This window comes from Sceloporus undulatus, chromosome 6, assembly GCF_019175285.1.
Source record: "Sceloporus undulatus isolate JIND9_A2432 ecotype Alabama chromosome 6, SceUnd_v1.1, whole genome shotgun sequence".
Taxonomy (NCBI): domain Eukaryota; kingdom Metazoa; phylum Chordata; class Lepidosauria; order Squamata; family Phrynosomatidae; genus Sceloporus; species Sceloporus undulatus.
In genome coordinates this window covers 111,531,789-111,553,966 of record NC_056527.1, presented here as the reverse complement: position 1 = coordinate 111,553,966, position 22,178 = coordinate 111,531,789, and the positions used below count along the sequence as shown (strand labels likewise).

The 22,178-nt window shown below is 42.4% G+C and overlaps 2 protein-coding genes across 9 annotated transcripts in view; both read right to left on the bottom strand.

The window, feature by feature from the left end:
• KHNYN (KH and NYN domain containing) overlaps positions 1 to 11,344 on the bottom strand; it is a 28,237-nt gene extending 16,893 nt beyond the window's left edge. For 2 of the 8 annotated variants that reach the window (XM_042475587.1, XM_042475588.1), the window contains exon 1: positions 3,317 to 3,601. The gene's annotated coding sequence lies outside the window, so the exon portion shown is untranslated. Of the gene's footprint in view, positions 1 to 3,316; positions 3,602 to 11,210 lie in introns of those variants that run through there. The other 6 variants (XM_042475581.1, XM_042475582.1, XM_042475583.1 and 3 more) reach the window with 4 other exon arrangements.
• A 476-nt stretch (positions 11,345 to 11,820) lies between these two features.
• SDR39U1 (short chain dehydrogenase/reductase family 39U member 1) lies at positions 11,821 to 22,177 on the bottom strand. Its single transcript, XM_042471828.1, has 6 exons — positions 21,948 to 22,177; positions 19,913 to 20,019; positions 18,817 to 18,899; positions 16,311 to 16,432; positions 14,329 to 14,472; positions 11,821 to 13,210 (listed from the first exon to the last, which is right to left on the bottom strand). The coding sequence occupies exons 1-6, from the start codon at positions 22,027 to 22,029 to the stop codon at positions 12,795 to 12,797; spliced, it is 954 nt and encodes a 317-aa protein (XP_042327762.1). The 5' UTR covers positions 22,030 to 22,177; the 3' UTR covers positions 11,821 to 12,794.
• Position 22,178: the final 1 nt, after the last annotated feature.

Genomic DNA, 22,178 nt, shown 5'->3' with positions numbered 1-22,178 from the left:
GGGCATCATGGGAGTACCCAATGAGCATCTGAAGTGCCCAGTGTGCATCAGAACACTTGCTGGTCCTTAGTTGCAATTTGCAATTCTCTAACAGGGTTTCACTGAGTTTCTGCAACATTAGTCCAAAACACACTGCAGAAATAATCCAGTTTAAGACCACTTTAAGTGTTCTGGCTCAATGCTAGTGATTTCTGGGAACTGTAGTTTTGTGAGACATTTAGCTTTCTGTTTTGAGAGCTGTGGTTTTGGGTGGTTGTTAGGGATTTATAAATGTACAAAATGTAGGCTATGGCTGTTTCTAGTCCTTACATTTAAAGATGTAAAAGAAAGGGATGGAGACTATGCCAGTAGTAGCCTCCTTAAATGAAGCTGGAGATCCGACTGGCACCAATGTTGATCCCCCCACCAGGCCAAGCTAATGGATACCTTTTTTATCAAAGCCTTCAGGGTCTAATTTATTTTAAGCACACGTGTGTATGTGCCTTCATGTTGCCTCTCGACTTATGGCAATGCCATGAATTTCATAGGGTTGTCTTAGGCAAATAATACTCAGAAGTGGTTTTGCCAGTCCCTTCCTCTGAAATATAACCTACAGAAGCTGGTATTTGTTGGCAGTCTTCCATTCGTTCGCATCCAAGATCAGACAGGATCAGGTGCCTTTAGGCATCAAACTACGTGTGTGTGTGTGTGTGTGTGTGTGTGTACACACACACACACACACACTGGTTTAAATTGTTGCTGTTTTTAAAGTGATTTTCACTGTTGCTTTTAAAGTGGCTTCTACCTGTTGCTATGTATGTTTTTATCATGTTCATATTACTTATGCTTTTAAACTGGAAATGTTTTGTTTATATTGTATGCCACTCTGAGATCCTGTGAGAAAGGGGTGTAGTGGTTTGATAGTTGGATTATGACTCTGGAGAGCAGAGTTCGAATCCCTGCTCAGTCACAGAAACTCACTGGGTGTCCTCTAGTCCTTTCTGACTTACGGCAGCCCTAAGGCAACACCATCAAGGGGGTTTCTTGGCAAGATTTGTTCAGAGGGTGTTTTCCATTGCCATCCTCAGAGGCTAAGAGAGTGTGACTTGTCCAAGTTTGTTGTATGGCTTGAGAACTGGGGTAAGATCCTGAGAGACCAAGTGTTGAATCTTCATTCAGACAAGAAAACCCACTAGACAAACTTGGACAAGTCTCTCTTTCTTTGTCTCTCAACCTCAGAGGAAGGTAATGGCAAACCTCTGAATAAACCTTGCCAAGCAAACCCAAACTACTTGAAGGCATGTGCAAATCTGTCCTCTGCCTAACAAAGGGGGCTGTGACCTCACAAGGATGGAGACATATTGGGTTGCAAAGGTAGTGTCTTTGTTGTGATGCAAATGAATGTTAAATTTCCTGGACTTTGAAAATCTCCCAGTTGCCAAATGGCCAGAAGGAGGAGGTGAAATCTTGCAACACATATATAGTATTGTGCATTTTGGTTGGCCAACAAAGGTATCACTGTTTGGTGGATTTTTGATTGGAGCTCCATATGTTGTTGGACTGTAAGTCCCAGCAGCCCTTGGCAATACAGTCAGTCTTCCATATCCATGGATTATTTTATCCATGGATTCAACCATCCATAGTTTGAACAAATTAAAAAAAAACATACAAATCCCCCCAAAACAAACCTTGATTTTGCCATTTTATATAAGGGATGCTTTTTTACTATGCCATTGTATTTAATGGGACTTGAACATCCATGGATTTTGGTATCCATAGAAGGTCCTGGAACCAAACCCCAACAGATACCAAAGGCCCACTATATAACCAATATGGTGGAATGCTGGGAGCTGCAGTCCAATGCATTAGAGGGAAAGTGATTTCCACCCATGCTTGAAGTTGCTATGTTATTGTCACTGTGTTAAACTAATCCTTCCATGGAAACATTTCAACTAAACAGAGCCTCACAATAGCCAGAATTCAAGCCACACTGTTTACAGTCCTCTTTTTCTGTATCCCTTCCATCCCCTGCAGTGGGCATCATGAGGCCCTACAGATGGGATTTCAATTCCACACATCCACAAAATCTAGGCCACTTTTTTTAGTTTTTAAAATAATATATCAGAATCAGGTAGCAAAAATTTTCCCACAAGGCACCACTTCACATTACAGGAGCATATTTGCACAAGTTCAGTGTGGGGATCACCGTAGCCCTTCCAATAATTGTGGGTGGACTCCAATTCCCAACATTCCTAGGAATTCCAGGTAGAAATGCTGGGATTTGCAATCCCCCCATAACTGGAGAGCTGCCAATTTCCTATCCCTGACCTAGGCTTCACCCATATTACAGAAATAATGCAGTCTGACACTGCTTTAACTGCCATGGCTCCATGCTATGGCATTCTGGGTCCTGTGAGTTATTTCACCTTCCCTGTCAGAGGCCTCTGGGGCCACAACAAACTGCAAGTCCCAGGATTCCACAGCATGGAGAGACATGGAAGTAAAAGTACTCTAAATAAGTAAAGTACTCTAAAAAATAAATAAAATACTTTAAATAAATTTCTCCAGAGCAGATGCAGCCCAAGGATTCTGCAGCATTCACAAGCTTCTGCCCTTTTCTTGGAAGAAAAAACCCAGATCTCAATTCCTCTTTCTTTGGAAGAGGCAAGTTCGAATCCCCCAAAACTTTCACCAAAAACAAAAGCCACCAGCTACTTAATAAATATAATGTAAGGCTATTTGGCACAGTAGTTTTGAGTGTTGGACTATGACCAGGGTTCAAGTTCCCTGCTTGGGCATGAAGCCCATTGGGTGAACCTGGGCAAGTCACACTCTCTCAACCTTAGAGGATGATAATGGCAAACTGTCTCTGCAGAAATTGGCCAAGAAAAACCCATGATATGGTCACCCTAAGTCAGAAACGACTTGACAGCACACAAACAACAACAAGGCTATTGGGCAGAGTGGTTTTAAAAGTTGGATTAGGGCACTGGAGAGCAGGGTTCAAGTTCCTTGCATGGGCACAAAAACCCTTGACCTTGGGCCGGTCACACTCTCTCAGCTTCAGAGGAAGGCCATGGCAAACCCCTCCTGAACAAACCTGGGCAAGAAAACCCCATGAGGTTGCCATAAGTCAGGCACACAGGCACACAACCAACCAAGGCAATGTTTCCCCCTTGGAGAGCGCTCCATGCGTAATTTCATTCCAGGAGAGAGAGAAGAGGAGGGAGACCATCTCCTTCTTGGTTATTTTCTCCTCCAACCCTCCCCCCCCCAAAAAAACCCCCTTCCCCCCCCCGGCCCAACCCCCCCCCCCCAATGCCAGCCTCTCTCCTACCCACTGGTTTGAGCCAAGAGGTGCCAGGATCATGGCAAAGCGCCCCAGGTCTTCTTCCAGCCATGCCCATCTCTGCTGCTGTGCCTCCTCCTTCTTGCTGCTGGGTTTTGCTTTTGTTTCTTGGAGAGCCAAGGGCAGGAGAAGAAAGGAGGTGTATGGTTGCACTGCTGCTTTGCTCCAACACATAAAAAACAAAAACCCCTCTCAAAACCCAGCTTCCATTTTGGAACAAAGAGGAAAAGGAAGGCGGTCTCGACCCGCAGGGACTTTCCCAATGGGGCGGTGCATCTCTGCAAAGGTGGGGAAGGAAAGAGGAGGAGGAGGAGGAGGCTTGCCCTTGGCTCTTTCCTGTGCGTAAAAACTGGGGCTCCCTTGCTTGGCAAATGCCTCCAGATCTCCCTTGCAATAGTGTTGCTAATTCAGTCTTGTTGGCTTTGTTTGGGGTCCTTGTGAGTCTGCCAACTTTAAACAAGATTGGATCACCCAGCTGCCATTGTTATTTAACTGGATTTAGGCTGGGGCTTCCTTGCTAAAGGAATTTCCCTTCCAAAAGTGTTGCTAATTCTATCTTGTTGGCTTTGTTTGGGGTCCTTGTTTGTCTGTTTCTTTTCCTTTTATAACCGCATTAGTTGTTGTTGTTAAGTGAATGCCATTGTGTTAAGATGTATGCCAACTGTAAACAAGATTGGATCACCCAGCTTCCATTGTTAAATAGATTTAGGCTGGGGTTTCCTTACTTGGCAAATTCCCACAAGACTCTAATTCTGTCTTGTTGGGTTTGTTTGAGGCTTTTGTTTGCCTCTTTCTTTTCCTTCTGTAACTGTTTAACCTGGATTATTTGTTGGTGTTGTTGCTGTTGAGTGATTGTCATTTTGTTAATATTTATTCCAACTTTAAACAAAATTGTATTTCGTTTTATATGTTCTTTTTATCTATTCTATAAGAAACACCAATGAATTTCAGCTTTAGACTTGAGTCTTATCTCCAAAATACCTCATTTATGTACATAGTTGTTTTGAGTACTGGACAATGACTCTGAAGGAGTCCAAATCCTGGCTGGGCCATATAAACCCCACGGGGTGCTCTTGGGCAAGTCACACTCTCTTCAGAGGAAGGCAATAGAAAACCTCTTCTGAACAAATCTTGCCAAGAAGACCTCAAGATAGGTTTGCCATAGGGTCAACGTAAGTCAGAAATGACTTGAAGGCACACAACAACAACATGCACATATTCCAAAATCCTAAAGGAAAAACACTTCTGGTCCCAAAATTTTGGATAAGGAATGCTCAGTTTACAACAAAATAAATAGATAAGTCACCCATTTGGGGGGAGATGATTGGAAGGAAAGCTTTTCCTGTTACTGCTTCCTTCACCTTTTTTCAATTCTTCCTGGCTTGCATACACACCACATCTCTGTATAGACAAGCTGTTGTTGCCCAAAGGACTGACAGCAGTCCGGGGAAATTCCAGATTGCAAAAGCCACTAGCCAAGAGATAGGTGGAGCTCTTGCAACAAAGTGTGTCTGTGTTTTCTTCTGGACTGTCATCACTCTAGACTTTTCTTTGTATTACTAAAAAGGAAGTAACCCCTCTGCTGATCTCACCCTATCACAGTGTTAAGCTTGCTATGGCACAGTTCCCTTTTTTAAAGGTGGAGTTGCCCTCTGCATGTTCATAGTTCAGTCCAGCTCTCCCTTTAAAATAATGGGTGCCCCCCTTAAAAAAAAATTAAAAATTGCTCAGGATCTCGTGGTAAAAGGATTCTCGCAAACATTTCAAGTGTACGTGCATTGTGCACACATGCACCTTGTAACATGGACCTCCACTTGCGTCAATAGCATTGGCATCACCCAGTGCGGTAACTCATGTGTTCACACACCCACTGAGCTCCTCCCGTATCACACCATACAAAATCCTTAGTAATATTTTTTAAAAAACTAATGTTACTCATAACTCATGATTCCCATACATCACTGAATGTTATGGCACTAGTTGTGACATAAGCAACTAGTGACATTAAAATTATATTTTACAATTACAATTCCATACACACAGCCTAAATCTATTTACATGTACAGTCAGCTGTCCATATCCATGGATTTTTTTTTAATCCATGGATTCAAGCATCCACAGTTTGACAATATTTTTAAAATACCATTGCTAAAAGCAAACCTTGATTTCGCCATTTTATATAAGAGATACCATTTTACTATGCTGTTGAAGATAAATCAGACATGTACATCTATGGATTTTGGTATCCACAGGGTCCTGGAACCAAACTCCAGCAGATACTAAGGGTTCACTGTATAACCAATATGGTGGAATGCTGGGAGCTGCAATGCTGGATGCTGCATTTTACTGTGCTGTTGCATTTAATCAGACATGAGCATCTATGGATTTTAGTGTCCATGGGGGGGGGGGGGTGTCCTGGAACCAAATGCCAGGGCCACTGTACATAGTTTCAGGTAGTTGAAGTGAACATTTGGTAAGATGTGATGTTTTTAAATGAGATTTTAAAAGAATGTTATTTTTAAGAAAACAAATTTTACATTTTACATTTTTATTAAAATCTGGGACCTCTTCTTTTTCAGATCAGCCCTGAACATTTTAAACCAAGAATGAAATTCAAACAGTTTAGGCAGAATGCCTTCTATTTATCTATTTATTTAGCTACTGTATATGTTTAAAGTCATACCTTCTGACCTAGGGTCTTTCCTAACACGATGGTAGGAATTTGTTTCTCCAGCTGCAAAACCATAGAAGAAAGCACTTTGTACATGCTTAGTCACTAGTGTTATTATATTTTTCAACTACGTTTTTCTGTCTCTTTCATGCACATGCATAGACCAGCAGAAATAAAGACCAAATCCAGGCAAGATGACAGTCGGTGCTACCATAGCACAAAGTGAATCAGCTGCCTCAGGCAGCAAATGGTGTTGGGTGATGTTCATTAAGGCAATTATTGAAAGAATAATGAAGAATAGTATACATCATTTTTGTAAAGAGAACTGTGAAATTGCTGATCAACCCTATCAATTCATGCAAGAAGATTATGCATGCTGAAATGTCAGAAAGGCTGTGGTAAAGCGGCTGCAATGGTACATTGGAATCTATGCAAGAAATATATAATTTACCACTACAAAGAACGAGTGGGAAAATAAGCATGGGGAAATGGTTGAACATGGCGAAGTAAATCTTAACATTCAAACTGATAAACCAATAGAGCATAATAGGTCAGATATCACTGTGGATGAAAAAGTTTGGACCGTAGGTGTGGCAATCTCTGGGAAACGAAACATAAAGTTAGACAGAGAAAATGATTGCGAAACCAACAAAGACTCGGGATTTGTGGAGAAAGAAACCAACTGTAGTACAGGTTAGGTTTCCATTAAGAATCCAAAATATTCCAAAATTGTCCATATAGGTAGCTGAGATAGTGAAACCTTTATTTTCAGATGGTTCAGTATACACAAACTTTGTTTTATTTGCAAAATTACCTTCAGGCTATGCATATAAGGCGTATATGAAACATATATTAATTTCATGTTTGATTTGGGTCCCATCTCCAAGACTATGTATTTTTGTTGTTCTTAGGCTGGGAGAGTGTGACTTGCCCAAGGTCACCCAGTGGATTTCCATGGCTGAGCAGGGATTTGAACCCTGGTCCCCAGAGTCATAGTACTATGCTCAAATCACTTCTTGATTATGTGTTGCATTATGCATATGCAAATATCCCAAAATCTGAAAAACTCTGAAATCCCAAACAGATCTGCTCCCAAGCATTTCAGACAAGGGAGGCTCACCCTGTAATGATAGGAGTACTGGGAGGTTTGTATTAGGGGTCACCCTAAGTTGGGAACAACTTGGAGGCACACAGCAACAACAATATCTAGTAAACATTGAAACCAAGAGTAATATTTATATCTGTAGCCATGTGCATGTTTGACCAACTGCCCTGGCAAGCAAAATAGTTTTCAGACTTAAGAGGAAGCGACAGTGTGGCATAGCAGCTGGCAGGCCCTGGCTTGTCTGTGTCAAATCGGGTGTTGATGCCCAAACTTTTAAAAGTATGAGCTAGTCTTTGGCTGATTGTGTGTGTGTGTGTGTGTGTGTGTGTGTGTGTGTGTGTGTATGAAAGAATGAATGACTGGGGCACACCAATATTTCACAGATGAAAACAGGGATGCATGTAGCCAAGCAACAACAGTGTGGTCAGGGGGGAAATTATCAATGAAGAAGAATGCAGAAACTCAGAGAGGCTGCAGCAGTTTTCATTTGTCTGAGCTTCCTGGGAAGGGCAAGACATTTCCCTTCATCTCTCCCTTCCTCCCCATTAAGTCAATGAATGCAAGCTACTTTTGCAGCTTGAACTCAATCTGCAGCAATTGAATTGCCACAAACCAAGGACAAAGAGAGCCAGCATAGCGCAGTGCTTTGAGACCAGGGTTCAATTCCCAGCTTGGCCATGGAAGCCCACTGGGTGACCTTGGGCAAGTCACACTCTCTCAGCCTCAGGGGAAGGCAATGACAAGCCTCCTCTAAACAAAACTTGCCATGAAAACCCTATGGTAGAGTCACCATAAGTCAAAAATGACTTGAAGGCACACAACAATAACAGCAACAACAGCAAAGCTGAGGACAAAATGGGAGGATGAAAGAGAAACTGGGACAGTCTAAAAGCAGCTGAAAACGTGGGATGGCAGAAAATTAATCAGGACTCTGCCATATTTAATCCTAATGGAACTCTTTCTGGTCTCCTCCCAGCTCTTCACTATCTCCTATTTTAATGACTGTCTGTCCATCAGCAAATATTGGGCTTCCTCCTATCTAACCTTGTAAAGAGATGTTGCCATTTTGGCAACATAAATAATGGCACACCCAGGCTGAGCAATGGAAACAAATGGAACTCCAAGAATTTGGATATGGGAGTATTTGGGGGAAATGGGACATCATGTATTTTCTTTGTATCCAAGACCGATCTAGCATTCTTTGGCATCATTATCTCCTAAACCTTAGCATAGATCATTGACCATGGCAGATGGCACCATGAAGCGAAGCACAAGTGCAGAAGAACTGTCTGCCGACAAGGTTTCACTTGGTTGTTTTTCATTACACAGAACTGGAAAAATCTACAAGGGTCATCGAGTCCAGCCCCCTGCCATGCAGGGATACACAATCAAACTGCTTTTTAACTGCCTTTAACTTTATTAATAGTTTACTTCTGTTTTTTAACTTATGTCTGGTTTTTTTTATTGTTTTGCTTTTTTATTCAAACACTAGAATAGCATCAATATCCATGTCATGGTGCATCAGAAAACATGTAAAATACCTTACAATGCATTAGATTCCCAAAAAGTACAGTAAAATTAACATTTCCATTAAAGGAAATGTACCACACAAAACCGATACAAAATTAAAAGGTGGAAAGTGATTTAAATTTTTTAAGCTGCATCTGTTTTAACTTTGCTAAGTTGCCTTGAGTCCTGGACTGGAAAAAAGAAGCAAGCAGATAAAAGAATAAATATGACTAGGATGATGCAAATGATGCAGCTTAGTCCCATCTCCTCATGCACAGGACTGCAGGGTGATTTATTGTGGCAGGAAGTTACACATTTCATGTCATGTCTGAAAAGTATTCTTAGCTGGCAGGGATGGATGGATGGATGGATGGATAGTAGGATGGATGGATGGATGGACAGAGACATGGTATAGGAGTGAGATTCATAAAATATATTGGTGGGGGTTTGTGTGTGTGTAAAGTGCCATAAACAGTTTATGATTTTTCTGGGCAAAGAATAAATGTATACAAATGCTATTCACAACAGCAATTGTCTGTGACAGTAACCCAATTATCCTTTCTTTCCTATGCCAATTTTACACCTGTAGAAGGCCAGCGTAGTATAGTGGTTTAGGCGTTGGGAGACCAGGGTTTGAATCCCTGCCATGGAAACCCACTGGGTGACCTTGTGCAAGACACACTCACTCAGCTCCAGAGGATGGAAACTGCAAACCCTCTAAACAAATCTTGCCAAGAAAACACTATGGTAGGGCTCCCTTAGGGTCACCATAAGTCAGAAACAACTTGAAGGCACACAACAAGGTGTAGGAAAAGTATCTCTTTTTAAACTGAGGCCCAGTTGAACAGGATCAAACTTTCCCATTCTGCACTTTCTGCATTTGTTGACACCAGCTTCTAGTTCATCCAAAAGCCACAGTAACACTGTCGTGATGTGTAATCTCACGTGATTGCTTTTTATGGGGGGTTCTTACGAGGTGCTTCCGCATTCAATCTGCACTGACTCCTCATTTTGGTGAATTCGGAAACAAGCGAATTCACCAAAAACTGTTTCTAAGCTCACTTCAATTTCACTTCGAATTGGTCTGGTGTGGAAGATCACTCTGATGTCGCCCCCCCTTGGCCCCCTGCGTCCTGCTCCTTCATCCCCCTCCTCCTCCTTCACTGCATCTCATCCTTTCTGCTACCCTGCTACCCATCCATTCATCCCCTGCCTGCTCCTTCACCCCGATCCAGTCCCCAGTGACCCCCTGCGACCTATCCCATCATCCCCTGACTGCTCCTGCACCTCAATCTGCTCCCCTCCTTCACCCTGCCACCTATCCCATCATCCCCAGACTGCTCCTTCACCCCAATCCAGTCCCATTACCCCCTGCAACCCAGCCCATCATCCTCTGCCTGCTCCTACACCCTGATCTTCCCCCTTCCTTCACCCCGACACCTATCCCATCATCCCGACTGCTCCTTCACCCTGATCCAGTCCCGAGTGACCCCCTGTAACCTATCCCATCATCCCCTGACTGCTCCTTCACCCCGATCCTGGCCCCAGTGACCCCTGTGACCTGCCCCCATGCCCTGACTGCTCCTTCACCCCGATCCTGGCCCCAGTGATCTCCTGCGACCTTTCCCATCATCCCGACTGCTCCTTCACCCCGATCCTGGCCCCAGTGACCTCTGCGACCTATCCCATCATCCCCTGACTGCTCCTTTACCCTGATTCTGGCCCCAGTGACCCCTTGCCACCTGTCCCATCATCCTGACTGCTCCTTCACCCCGATCCTGGCTGCAGTGACCCCCTGCCACCTATCCCATCATCCCCTGACTGCTCCTTCACCCTGATGAAGGATGACAGCTAAGGAGGGGGCAGGGAAGGAGGACAGTGTCCAGAGCCCCATTGGACATGTGCATGGGTGCCGATTCAAATCATTGAACCCTCCGGTGTGGTAATACAATGTGCACTCACCACGCTTTGCTTGAATCCTCATCATGTGACTTGTCTGGAATCGAACTGACTCTGCTTCCCCCTCAGTTTGGAAGGGCAATGGAAAGGCAACCAGGTGGGATAAAACATCACGTTTTAACGTGAATTCGCATTGCTAGACAAGAGTGACTCCAAATCTGGTGTGAAAAAACATGTTTCGCGTTGCTAGAACAGGAGTGACTGTGGATCTGAGCTGCAAACCCCCCACGTGTGCTAAGGCCCAATGTAAAGATGCCTTGTAAAGCTCTCCTTTTAAAAGTATTGTAAAAAAAAAAAACTAGCACGATTACGCCTCTGGAATTTGTCTTCAGTGGGAACAAAGTGTGGGAACAGCACTTTGCACATACCAAAAGTCACCCTCTTTCATCGTTTCTCTCCACCACCTCCATTTTTACTACTTCACTCATTGCAAGGCTGAACTCTGACACCAGCCAAGATCTCGAACCCTTACCCTGTGGAAAGCCTTGAATTAAATCCAAGTTTGTATCCCCCAATCTTTAAGCAAAAGTGCATGACCAACCCTGTGAAAAAGTGCCATGAAGCAAATCATATCGTTTGCAGCAAAAGAAAATGTCACCCCATTTTCTGCCCTTCATTTTCCATTCCAGTATTCTTACCTTGAAGAGTGGAGGTCTCTTCTTAAGTGTCCCCTTGTCCTTGTGCTGAAAAAGTTACAAACAGAAACAGATGTGGGGCAAAGAAGTGACTCTGTTTGTTCCTTTCTCTGGGAAATTCCCTTCATAATTGATCATCCGCCCACTCGACCTTCCTTGCTTCAGCAACTGTAGTGCCATCTAGTGAATGCCGCTGTGCCAGATGCCCCAAATGTGCCCAAAAACCTTTCTTCACAATTAACCACAAAACAAACTGATGTCTTTGTAGGGAATTATACTTCAGGCTGTTTTCCAAAACACCACATTATCAGCCTGGAAAGCCTCAGTGTGGTAATGGTAATGCAGCACTCTGCAGTGCAAGACAGGTGGCATACCTGACGCCAGCCCTTTTTTAGATTTGACTATGCCCTCCAACAAAGATAGTCTAGTTGTGTAGTGGTTTGCATGTTGGATGATGATCTGCAGAACAAGGTTTGAATCGCCACTCAGCCATGAAAACCCACTGGGTGACCTTGGTCATGTTACACTCTTTCAGTCTCAAAGGATGGCAATGCCAAACCCCCTCTATGGAAACTTGGCAAGAAAACCCCATGATAGGGTCACAGAAAGAATAAAACACAGCAAACACATACTCTTCATGCAATATCGCCATAGCCAGATTTTATTTCTTCCAAAAAGAAACCAGGCTGTGCACCTATTTAAGCCTACACACACCCCATACAGAACAACCTCCTGTGTGTTCTTCCATTGAAACCTTTTTCATTGAACATGAATGTAGAAACCTCCCTGAAGGCTTTAATCAAATGTATACACCTTAGCACCTTAAGACCAGCAGACTAAATAACTGTTTATTATTAAAAAATATATAATAACTTATTTTTTAAGGTGTTGGAGCACTGCACTTGTGTGTTTGTGTGGGCAAGAAGTACAGTGAGCCCTTCACATTTGCAGCTTTGATTTTTGTGGATTTGACTTTTCACAGATTTGATTAATATGTTCTCTCTAGGAACCTGTAGGTCCTCCAACAGTACTCTATGGCTAATTTTCACCAGAGGTTGCACTGGTTGTGATAACAGATTCCTATAGAGAACACTTCTCTAGGCATTTGTAGGTCTGCCAGCACAATTCTATGGTCAGGCTCTGGTGGATGGTGACCATAAGAGTTCTGCTGAAGGACCTAAAGTTTCCTAGAGAGCTGTTCTCTCAGGTTAAAAAATATACAGTGTTTTCTATGTTTTTCCCACTTTCACAGGGGTCCTGTGTCCTCAAACCCAGAGAATGTGGAGGGTCCACTCTATACACTAACAGAGCATCTAGAAAATATTAAAGGGAAGAAGAAAAAAGAAATAACATCTCGGTGGATTTTGTTTTCCAATGTAAATAATATACAACTGTCAATATATACTGCTAGATATTGTAACTATTATAGATAAGATATAATACATATCATAGAGAACTATATACTTTACTATACTATACTGTTACCATACATAGTTAATATACACTATATATAATGTATTTGATAATATATAACACAGCAGCAGCATTATATAAAGCTAATAATACATAGGCTTCTTTTTTATTGGCTCAGGATAAAATATCCCGGAGGGCAGAGGGAAGATCGGGGAACTCAAAGCAATAGTTGCTCTCCAGAGTCCTCTTGGGCACCACACGCTGCCCTTCTAGCAACATGATGCTTCGTTCAGGGCCAAAGATGGTAGATACGGCAAACCCTGGTAGGGGCAACAGGGCAGGCCGTCGGAGTGCCGATCCCATTGCCTGAGCAAAGTCCTTATTTGTGGTGGTAACGGCAGATGGCGCAACACCATTCAGGATCCCGCTAACCCCCTCCTGCTCCAGTGCATGAGCCACGATGCCTGTCAAATCTGCCACATGGATCCAAGGAAAAGGCTGGCGGCCAGAAGCAATGGGCCCTCCCAGACCCAGGCGAAAAGGCCACAGCATCTGGGCAATGGCACCACCATCTCTGCCCAGCACAACACCTGGGGGCAAGGAAAGGTACAACAGCAATTTAAAGCACATTATTTAGTGCTCAGAACTTTTCACACCTCCTCACTCTGCAAGATGCCTGGGACAACTAGATTGCATTTGCACTGCAGAAATAATGCAATTTGATACCATTGTAATGCCATGGCTCAAGTGCTATGGAATTATGGTTTTTTTTTAGTTTTGTGAGACATTTAGCCTTCTCTGTCAGAGATCTGGTGATAAAACAAACTACAAATCCCAGGATTCTATAGCACTGAGCTGTGGCAGTTAAAGTGGTGTCAAACTGCATTATTTCTGCAGTGAAAATGCAGCCCTAGTGAACTAGTGTTACCACTGTTCATCCCCTACCTGATTTGCATAGCCTTGTTCTTGTCTCTGGAACACTATCTGTTCAGACTTTCACATAAATTGTAAAATCACCAATCACTGCATTTGCCATTTCTGTGGTTGATCTAAATTCACCCCAAAGTGGAGTCTCCAAAAGTGACTATTCTGTGCCAGAATTAAGTGTAGTTCCAGCCCCCTCCCCCCGAGACTTTGTTTGGTGCGGAATACTGACACACATAATTGCTATAAGATAAACTTTACTGGGCTAAGTAATGCAGCAGAGAGTGTACAGCAGAGAAGCATTTCAGCACTTTTGCTGAGGAGGTCTAGCTTCCCTTCACAACCAGTGGTAGAATTGGATTCCTCAACAACTAATTCTACCCAGGCTGTCCCCAGTCAGTGATCAAACTGAGTCCCCATAGGGACTGAATGGTGTGCACCCCCCTCCAGGGAAAAGCCAATAGAAGTTGGACATCCAAGAGTTATATACTGTAGAACCGACCAAAGAAAACTGAAGTGTGCAAGCCTGGCCTAGTTCACACCTACCCCAATAATTATGAGAACTGCAGAAGCAGATTAGCAACAAATGAAAACTCACTTTCCTGGTCTGTTCTCAGCCTTCCTATCTTTCCCAGCCACAAACTGCCAAACTAATGCAAGCAATATCAAGTAAAGTCACTAATACAAATGGATCCTTTCTATACTGCTGGACTGCTGTTAAGGTTTAGCCATAATGCTAACAAGGACTCTTCAACCCATCAACAGAACATATGTTTCACCTTACCAGACCTCACAACCACCTGGCGTGTGGCATCACTGGGGATTTTAGCTGCTGCCTCCCAACGGGTCACCAGGCGAGAGAAGAAGTCAAAATCTCCACCAGGACTGTCTTCTGTGTATTTTGTGGTGTGGCTGGGCTGGTAATACCCTGGATAAAACATTTCACAGCAATTTACTAAAGCAGACAGGAAACTTCTCAATTTGTACTGCTGTGGTTTATTTTTTCTATACAGGTTAAGTCTCCTTTCTCCAGAATTCCAAAATCTGAAATGTTCCAAAATCCAAAACTTCACATGTGTGGTTGAGATAGTGATGTTTTTGTTTTCTGGTTGTTCAATGTACACAAACTTTGTTTCATGCATAAAATAATTTAAAATATTGTATATAAAATTACTTTCAGACTATGTGTATAAGGTGTATCCAAAACATAAATGAATTTTATGTTTAGACTTGGATTCCATCTCCAAGATACCTCCTTAGATATATGCAAATATTCCAAAATCTGAAAAAAACAAACTCCCAAACACCTCTGGATTCAAGCTTTTCAGATATGGGGACTCAACCTGTACTGTACTTTGATTTAATGACCTCACCTTTCCTAATATTCTTATGCAAGGAAGAGCTTGGAAAGCATTGCATAGTAGAAACCAGCAGTTGTTTAAAAAAAACCAAACCTGTCAGGTGAATTTAAAAGAAGGTGGGAATTTGGTAGCTCTCTGGGCTTCAGAGGATGGCAATGGCAACCCCCTCTGAACAAACTTGCAATAAAAACGCCATGATAGATTTGCCTTAGGGTCGCCAAGAGTCACAAATGACTTGAAGGCACACAACAACTACAAATGTCTGGAGAGCTATGTGATAGCCATTCTATTTCAAATCAGTTCATGAAAGTTTCTCAACAGGTTCTTCTCTTCACTTTCTTTAATTCCATGGGCTACAAGTCCCACAAGTTCCAAAGTGCTCTCCTTTCAGCTGTTCTTTCTGGCTAGCTTTTGCCCACACTGTCTGCGAGGCCTGTGTGAGGTTCTTCCTAGCCCCTCATCCTTGCTGCCTTCTTGTCCAGTCAACTCCACATTCTCCTCTCAAAGTTTCCACTTATCTTTTCCTTAAGCCAGGTGTGCATAAAATGCTGAACTGCAACTCCCATCAGATTTAGTGAGGAATGCTGGGAGCTGCAATCAAACAACAACTACAGGGCTGCAATTTGCCCACTCTCGACTAACAATCCCTTTCCACCCTTATTTATTTCCAAATGACAAAATTGGGTGTTTAGTTGCAATTACTTAAGTAGCACAGAACATGCAATGTAAGAAAATTAAACAAAAAGAAAAACAGGGAAAGTCTGCTTTTATATTTTGCATTCATTTTTCTTATTGTCATATCCCTTTCAGTTGTTGTTAAGCCCACTTCTTCCTACTTTAGGCCAAAACAGACAGACCTAAAGGGGCAGCGTCACGCCACCCCTTAGAGTGTCAGATCAGGGTCATAGCAACTGCATGCCATGGCCCCGATCCGGCATTTTTCCAGCTCAAAAAGAAGTGGCAAAATGCCACTCCTTTTTGGAGCGGAAAAAGGGTGTCCTTGCTGCCATCGAAATGCCATGAAGCTGCCGCATGTTCTTCTTCCCACTGACTGCACACCATCACCCCTTGTCTCCAGATTGTGTGAGAAGATTTTCCTTCATCCAAAATATCCCTTTATAGAACCTGTCAGCACTCTTCTAATAGCACCTTCTGAGCAGTTGGAATGTTTGGGAATGTTGGCTTCAGCCAGAAGCAGGCAAGTAATATGTTGTGGCTACTGTTTTGCCTAAGTCTTCTAAGTCCTGGCACGCAATTTTCCTTGTAGGAGATACCCAGTGGGTTGTTCCACACTGGAAGAACAACACAGTTTGATTCACATAAAATAGTTTCAATGAAAACTTTCACCAAGCAAGAGAGACTACAGTTTTTGCACACCTATTATGAATTACAGTCAAGAGGTTACCTACGCCGGTGACAAGAACCCAGGCTAGAGGTGGAGGTTCAGCTTCTGCAATGGCTTTTGCCAAGGCTTTTGTAGTCTCTACCCGGCTGGTGACTATGTCCTGGCGGAAGGATTCATTCCACCTGCAACACCAACAAAAACTATTAATGAGTCACTCCACATATTATTTGGGCCCTCTACTCCACAGTTAAGAAGTATGATGGTTTCCCAAGTCACTTCCAGTCATTAGAACCCTCTGGAGGTTTCACAGATGGCCACCTCATCATAAAAACAAAAGAAAAGAAAACAGAAACAAACAAAAAACCTGAAACACCAAGATGGCTCTACTTGGAACTGAGAAAAACTGGTATTTCTAAAATGTTGAACAACCTGTTTAAAAGTTGCTCCTAGAGGCTTTCCAGAGTCAATTCATACTTTTTTTTTTTTAGGGAAAGCACAGAAAAAGGTGTTTGGGGGAATAAGAAAGGGTCAAAGGCCACAAAACAGTCTCAAAAATCTCCAGGGCTGCTCTCTGCCCTTGCTCTGTTCATATTGGCTACTTGGTTAAGCCTAAGAAAAATCTACTAAATTCTTCTTGGAATAAAAATGTAGACATAACTCAAGATGCTCAAATGATGGCTGTTTTACACACCCTGCAGCTGTCCCAGTTTGGCAGGGATAGTCATGACTAATCTCCTGTCATCCTACTATTTTATGCTGCTTTTAAAATGTCCTAATTTCGCTCTCCTTCTCTAGCTTTTCCTCCTTGTCCTCAGTTTACTTCAGTTGCTGCAAAATGATGTCAAAGTGCAAACGTAATTTGCACTCAGTTAACTCAGGGATGAGAGGAGAGAAGGAGGCACAACATTTTCCTTTCCTATAGACTCAGCCAAAAGAAAACTGATGCAGCCACTCCTAATGTGTCTGTTCTTCCTCATTAATAACTTTTTGTCATCTTGTGTGCCTTCAAGTTCTTCCGATTTTCTATCATGGGGCTTTCTTGGCAAGATTTGTTCAGGCAAGGTTTTGCCTTTGCATACGTCTGAGACTTAAAGGTAAAGATAAAGGTAATCCCTTGACATGAATGTCTAGTGGTAACTGACTGTAAGGAACGATAATCATCTCCTTTACTAAGCTGAAGAGCAAGTGTTGTCTGAAGATGACTCTGGTGGTCATGTGGCCAGAATGACTGCATCTGAACACTCTCAGGCTTGGAGAGTATGATTTGCCCTAATGCACCCAGTGGGTTTCCATGGCCAACCAGGGATTCAAAACCTGGTCTCCAGAGTTGCAGTCCAATGATCAGACTACTACATCAGCTTTGCCCTTCCTTTTCATTACTTCAGCTAAAAAAAAAATCACCCTTTAGATTTATTTATGTAATTTATATCCTGTCTTTCTTGCAGCCTGATATTGAAGGTGGCTTACAACCATTTAAAAACATAGTACAACTACAATACTATTACTATAAAAATTAAAACACAATTGACATAGACTTCTATTTTCAAAAAAACACTTGTTAAAAGCATGTGTTAAAAGCAGTTTTAAAAACACATTTAAAACAAAATAAAAAAGAAACACAACACACCCTCCATTAAAAGCTCCATCTGCCACAACATATTAAAAACTAAATGCCTCCCAAATGGTATAAAGTTTGAAAACTCCCTGCCCAAATGGTTTAAAAGGCCTTGAAATATCCTTAAAAGGGGAATTTTAAAAATACCCTATAAATGTTAGCTTCTTACACTAGGAAAGTAATATTGCTCCAACTCATTATGACTGCATCCACACTGCAATGCAGAAATAATCCAGTTTGGCATCACTTTAACTGCCATGGCTCCATCCTATGGAATCCTGTATTTGTAGTTTGTTGTGGCACCAGAGCTCTCTGACAGAGAAGTCTAAGTGTATCACAAAAGCTACAATTCTCAGAATCCCATAGCACTTAACCATGACAGTTAAGGTGATGTCAAACTGAATTATTTCTGCAGCATGGATGCAGCCTAAGTTGCTTTTGCTAAGTAATTTTGTTATACAGTACTACGTTACAAGAAAGAAGGGGAACATTATTACAGATAGTTATGTTAGTTGTAATTCCGGACCCCGTATAGGCTGAGTCTCCCTCATCTGAAATGCTTTGAGACCAGAAATGTTTTGGATTTCAGATTTGAATGTGTGTGTGTGGTTTTTGTTTAAATACCTGCATATATTTAATGAGATATCTTGGAGATGGGAGTCAAGTCTATACAAAGAAAAAATCATTTATGTTTCATATACATGTTATGTACGTAGCTGAAGATAATTTTATACACAATATTTTAAATAATTTTGTGCATAAGAAAGCAAAGGTGTCACTATCTCAGCCACCCATGAAAATGGTTTTGAATCTGAAGTATTTCAGACTTCAGAATTCCAGATAGGGGAGAATCAACCTGTACAAACATAGCCAGAGGTTGAAAGGAGATGGTGAAAGAGTCGTATTAATACCACCACCACCTGATTTCTTTCTGAGCGCTAAGGGACTTACCTTCTAAGGGGGTTAAGGACATTTTCTCCAGAAAGGTTGACTACACCATCACAGGGAGGAAGCCCCAAACGGGAAAGCTCATCCTGGAGAATAGGGAAAATGATACAGGATAAGAACAAAGGAAGCTTCTTTACACTGAGTCAAACCACTGGTCCATCTTGGCCAAAACTGTCAATTCTGCCTGGCAGCTCCTGAATTTCAGCCAGAGAGATTCCTGGTGGGCTCTTATTAAGCAGGCCTGACCCTGGTTAACCAGATGTTATCCAGGCCTGACCCTGCTTAAGTTTTCAAAATCAGAGGTGATCAGGGTATATTCAAGGTGGGAAAGAAGTTGATCCCTCCTAAACATTTAAAGCCTCCCCTGTTACGCAGATCTGAGCCAAACAGTTCCAAATCAGCCCTTTTCACCAATGAACAATTTTGCACTCAGGAAGTCTTATATTAATGACAAATAATATGTACACATATGAAAACAATCCACATTCAAAATTCATTATTTAAAATTCACAATTTAAAAACTATCTGGATAAGCCTGCTGGAAGAGACTGGTCTTTTAAATTCAGGCAGCGTACTGAGCAGTCGAATCTCTTCTGGTAGGTCATTCCACAATCTAGGGGCGACTGAAGAAAAAGTCCTCTGGTTGACCGTTGCCAACCTAGTTCTGGCTAACTGATGTAAATATAACTTAAATACATAATCACAAGGTTTTTGTAATAGTGTATAAAGCTCTTCTGCTCAGAGGTTGGGAAAACATGGCCCCCAACAAGGTGTGGCCAATGCTGATTATGGCAATCTTCTAACTGCTTACATATATTCTTTGTATGGTCCAATCCACACTGCAGAAATAATCCACTTTGAGACCACTTTAACTGTCCTGGCGCAGTGCTAGGGAATCCTGGGAACTGTAGTTTATTGTAGCACCAGAGCTCTCTGACAGAGAAGGCTAAATGTCTCACAAAACTACAGTTCCCAGAATTTCCTAACATTGAGCCAGGGCAGTTAAAGCGATGTCAAACTGGATTATTTCTACAGTGTGGATGGGACTGTGTTACTTCCAAGTAGAGTCAAAGCTCAAGCCAAGACCCACGTCACATACCCAAGTAATCCGGTTCTTTCCAGGACTGCGGGAAACCAGGGTGACTTCATGGCCTTGGTTCTTCAGCAACTGGGTTAAGGCTCTGCCGACAAATCCAGTCCCACCACCTAATGTAAATACAGATTTGGAATTAATAAATAAGATCATGCATTCCCCCCCACCCCAAAGGGGCTGGTATCTGGGGGTTGTGATGGTGAATGATGGGATCGGCTGAGCAGACAATAAAACAAAATGTAGAAGTGAACAGCAAAAATTACAGCTAACGCTCCCCATTTGAAATAAAGGCATATTTTCATCATTTCAGTTGGTTAAAATATGCTATTAGTGAGTGACTCCAGGCTTCTCAGCTATAGCTGACATTCCACTGGTTTTTCCATTCTGTTCCATTGCTTCATCATCACCACAGCAGAGAGCTTGTGAAATGTGTGCATTTCTGCACATATGATCAAGTCATGTTTTGACTTCTGGTGACCCATGAGCTTGGCAGGGTTTTCTTAAGCAAGAAATACTCAGAGGTGGTTTGGCACCTCTTGCAGGGTGGCAGAAGAGGCATGCCAGACCTTTGACTCTTCCAATTTGGACTTCAACGCCTCAATTTTTCTACTGTCTGACTCCTTCATAAATGGCAAATTGATATTGTTGTTGTTGTGTGCCTTCCAGTCATTCTGACTTATGGCAACCCTAAGGCAAACCTATCATGGGGTTTTCTTGCCAAGTTTCTTCAGAGTGGGGTTGTCATTGCCATCCTCTGAGGCTGAGAGAGAGTGACTTGCCCAAGGTCAGCCAACGGGTTTATATGGCCGAGACAGCATTTGAACCCTAGTCTGCAGAGTATATATTAACTGTTGTCGTTGTGTGCCTTCCAGTCATTTCAGACTTATGGAGCAAATGGCAGGGTGTTGAACTGGATGGCCTTTGCGGTTTCTCCCAACTCTATGATACTAAACCTATTACGGGATTTCCTTGGAAAGACTTGTTCAGAGGGGGTTTGCTTTTGCCTTCCTCTGAGAGAGTGTGATCTGCTCCAGTGGGTTTCCATGGCTGAGCAGGGGTTGCAATTTGCTGTGGCCCAAGATTTCTCTGACAGGGAAAAGATTAAATATCTCACAAAACTACAAATCCCAGGATTTCACAGCATTGAGCCATGGTGGCTAAAGCGGTGTCAATCTAACAATGCTTTCTTTGAAATCAATCAATCAATCTTAAAGGTTTGATTTGAATTTTTTGTGTGACAACAGGCTAAGACAGCAACCTCCCTCTCAGAAGCTAATTATTTTGTAATTGCTATTATTATTATTATTATTATTATTATTATTAAGCTTTATTTATAAAGTGCTGTAGGTTTACACAGTGCTGTACATACAACTGAGTTAACAAAAATAGAAACAGAAACCTGCCATATTGGCGTACATTCTACAAAAAAATGTTTAAAAATTAATATGTATGCTAAAATTAAAGCAATAAAATATAACAACACAGGTTAAAATAAGCGCGAACAATTATGTAACATCCGTTCTTGTGTTGTAATGTAATGTAACACAATTCTTGTGTTGCTATTTGTGCCCATACACTAGTAGGCTGGCTTTGGTTACTGGGATGAGAAGTGGAAAGGAGGATAAGTACTTCAGGTAGCAAATTATCTTGGGTCAGCAACTCTGCTCTTTGGGGATTTTAGACCCAATTTTGTTTTCTTTGCCAAAATAATAATAATAATAATAATAATAATGCAAGGCTGTTCCACTTGCAAAGCAACAAGAAGCCCTTCCCATCCATGGGTAGTACTGCTGACAGGTTACAGCACACAAACACACTGCAGGAATAACCCAGTTTAAGGCTGCCTGGACTGACCTGGCTCAGTGCTAGGGAATCCTGGGAAATGTAGTTGTTGTGGTCCCAGAGCTCAGGCTCAAATGTCTGACAAAACTAAAGTTTTCAGATCTCCCTAGCCTTGAGCCAGGGCAGTTAAAGCGGTGTCAAACTGGGTTATTTCTGCAGTGTGTCATGGACCGCTGAACCTTAGTCCTAAAGCACTCACCTATTAAAACCCTCATGGCTGGGAAGGCTGGCCGCGCATGCGCACTGAGGCCCTCAGGGCTCCTCCTCTCCACCAAGAACATAGAGATTTGGAGGAACAGATAGAGTTACTAACGAAAGAGTCTCTCAAGGGACAGAACCGGTCTCAGCCTCTCTTTCTCTGGCTGCGACTACACTGCAGAAATAACCCAGTTTGGTACCGTTTTAACTGCCCTGGGCTCAGTGCTAGGGA

Excerpts from the sequence above, each read along its gene's own strand:
- SDR39U1 (XM_042471828.1), bottom strand. The coding sequence starts at position 22,029 with ATGTTCTTGGTGGAGAGGAGGAGCCCTGAGGGCCTCAGTGCGCATGCG. Across the intron at positions 18,900-19,912 it reads GAAAGAACCGGATTACTTGG|GATGAGCTTTCCCGTTTGGG; the intron begins GTATGTGACGTG and ends CCTATTCTCCAG. Across the intron at positions 16,433-18,816 it reads GTCCTTAACCCCCTTAGAAG|GTGGAATGAATCCTTCCGCC; the intron begins GTAAGTCCCTTA and ends TTGGTGTTGCAG.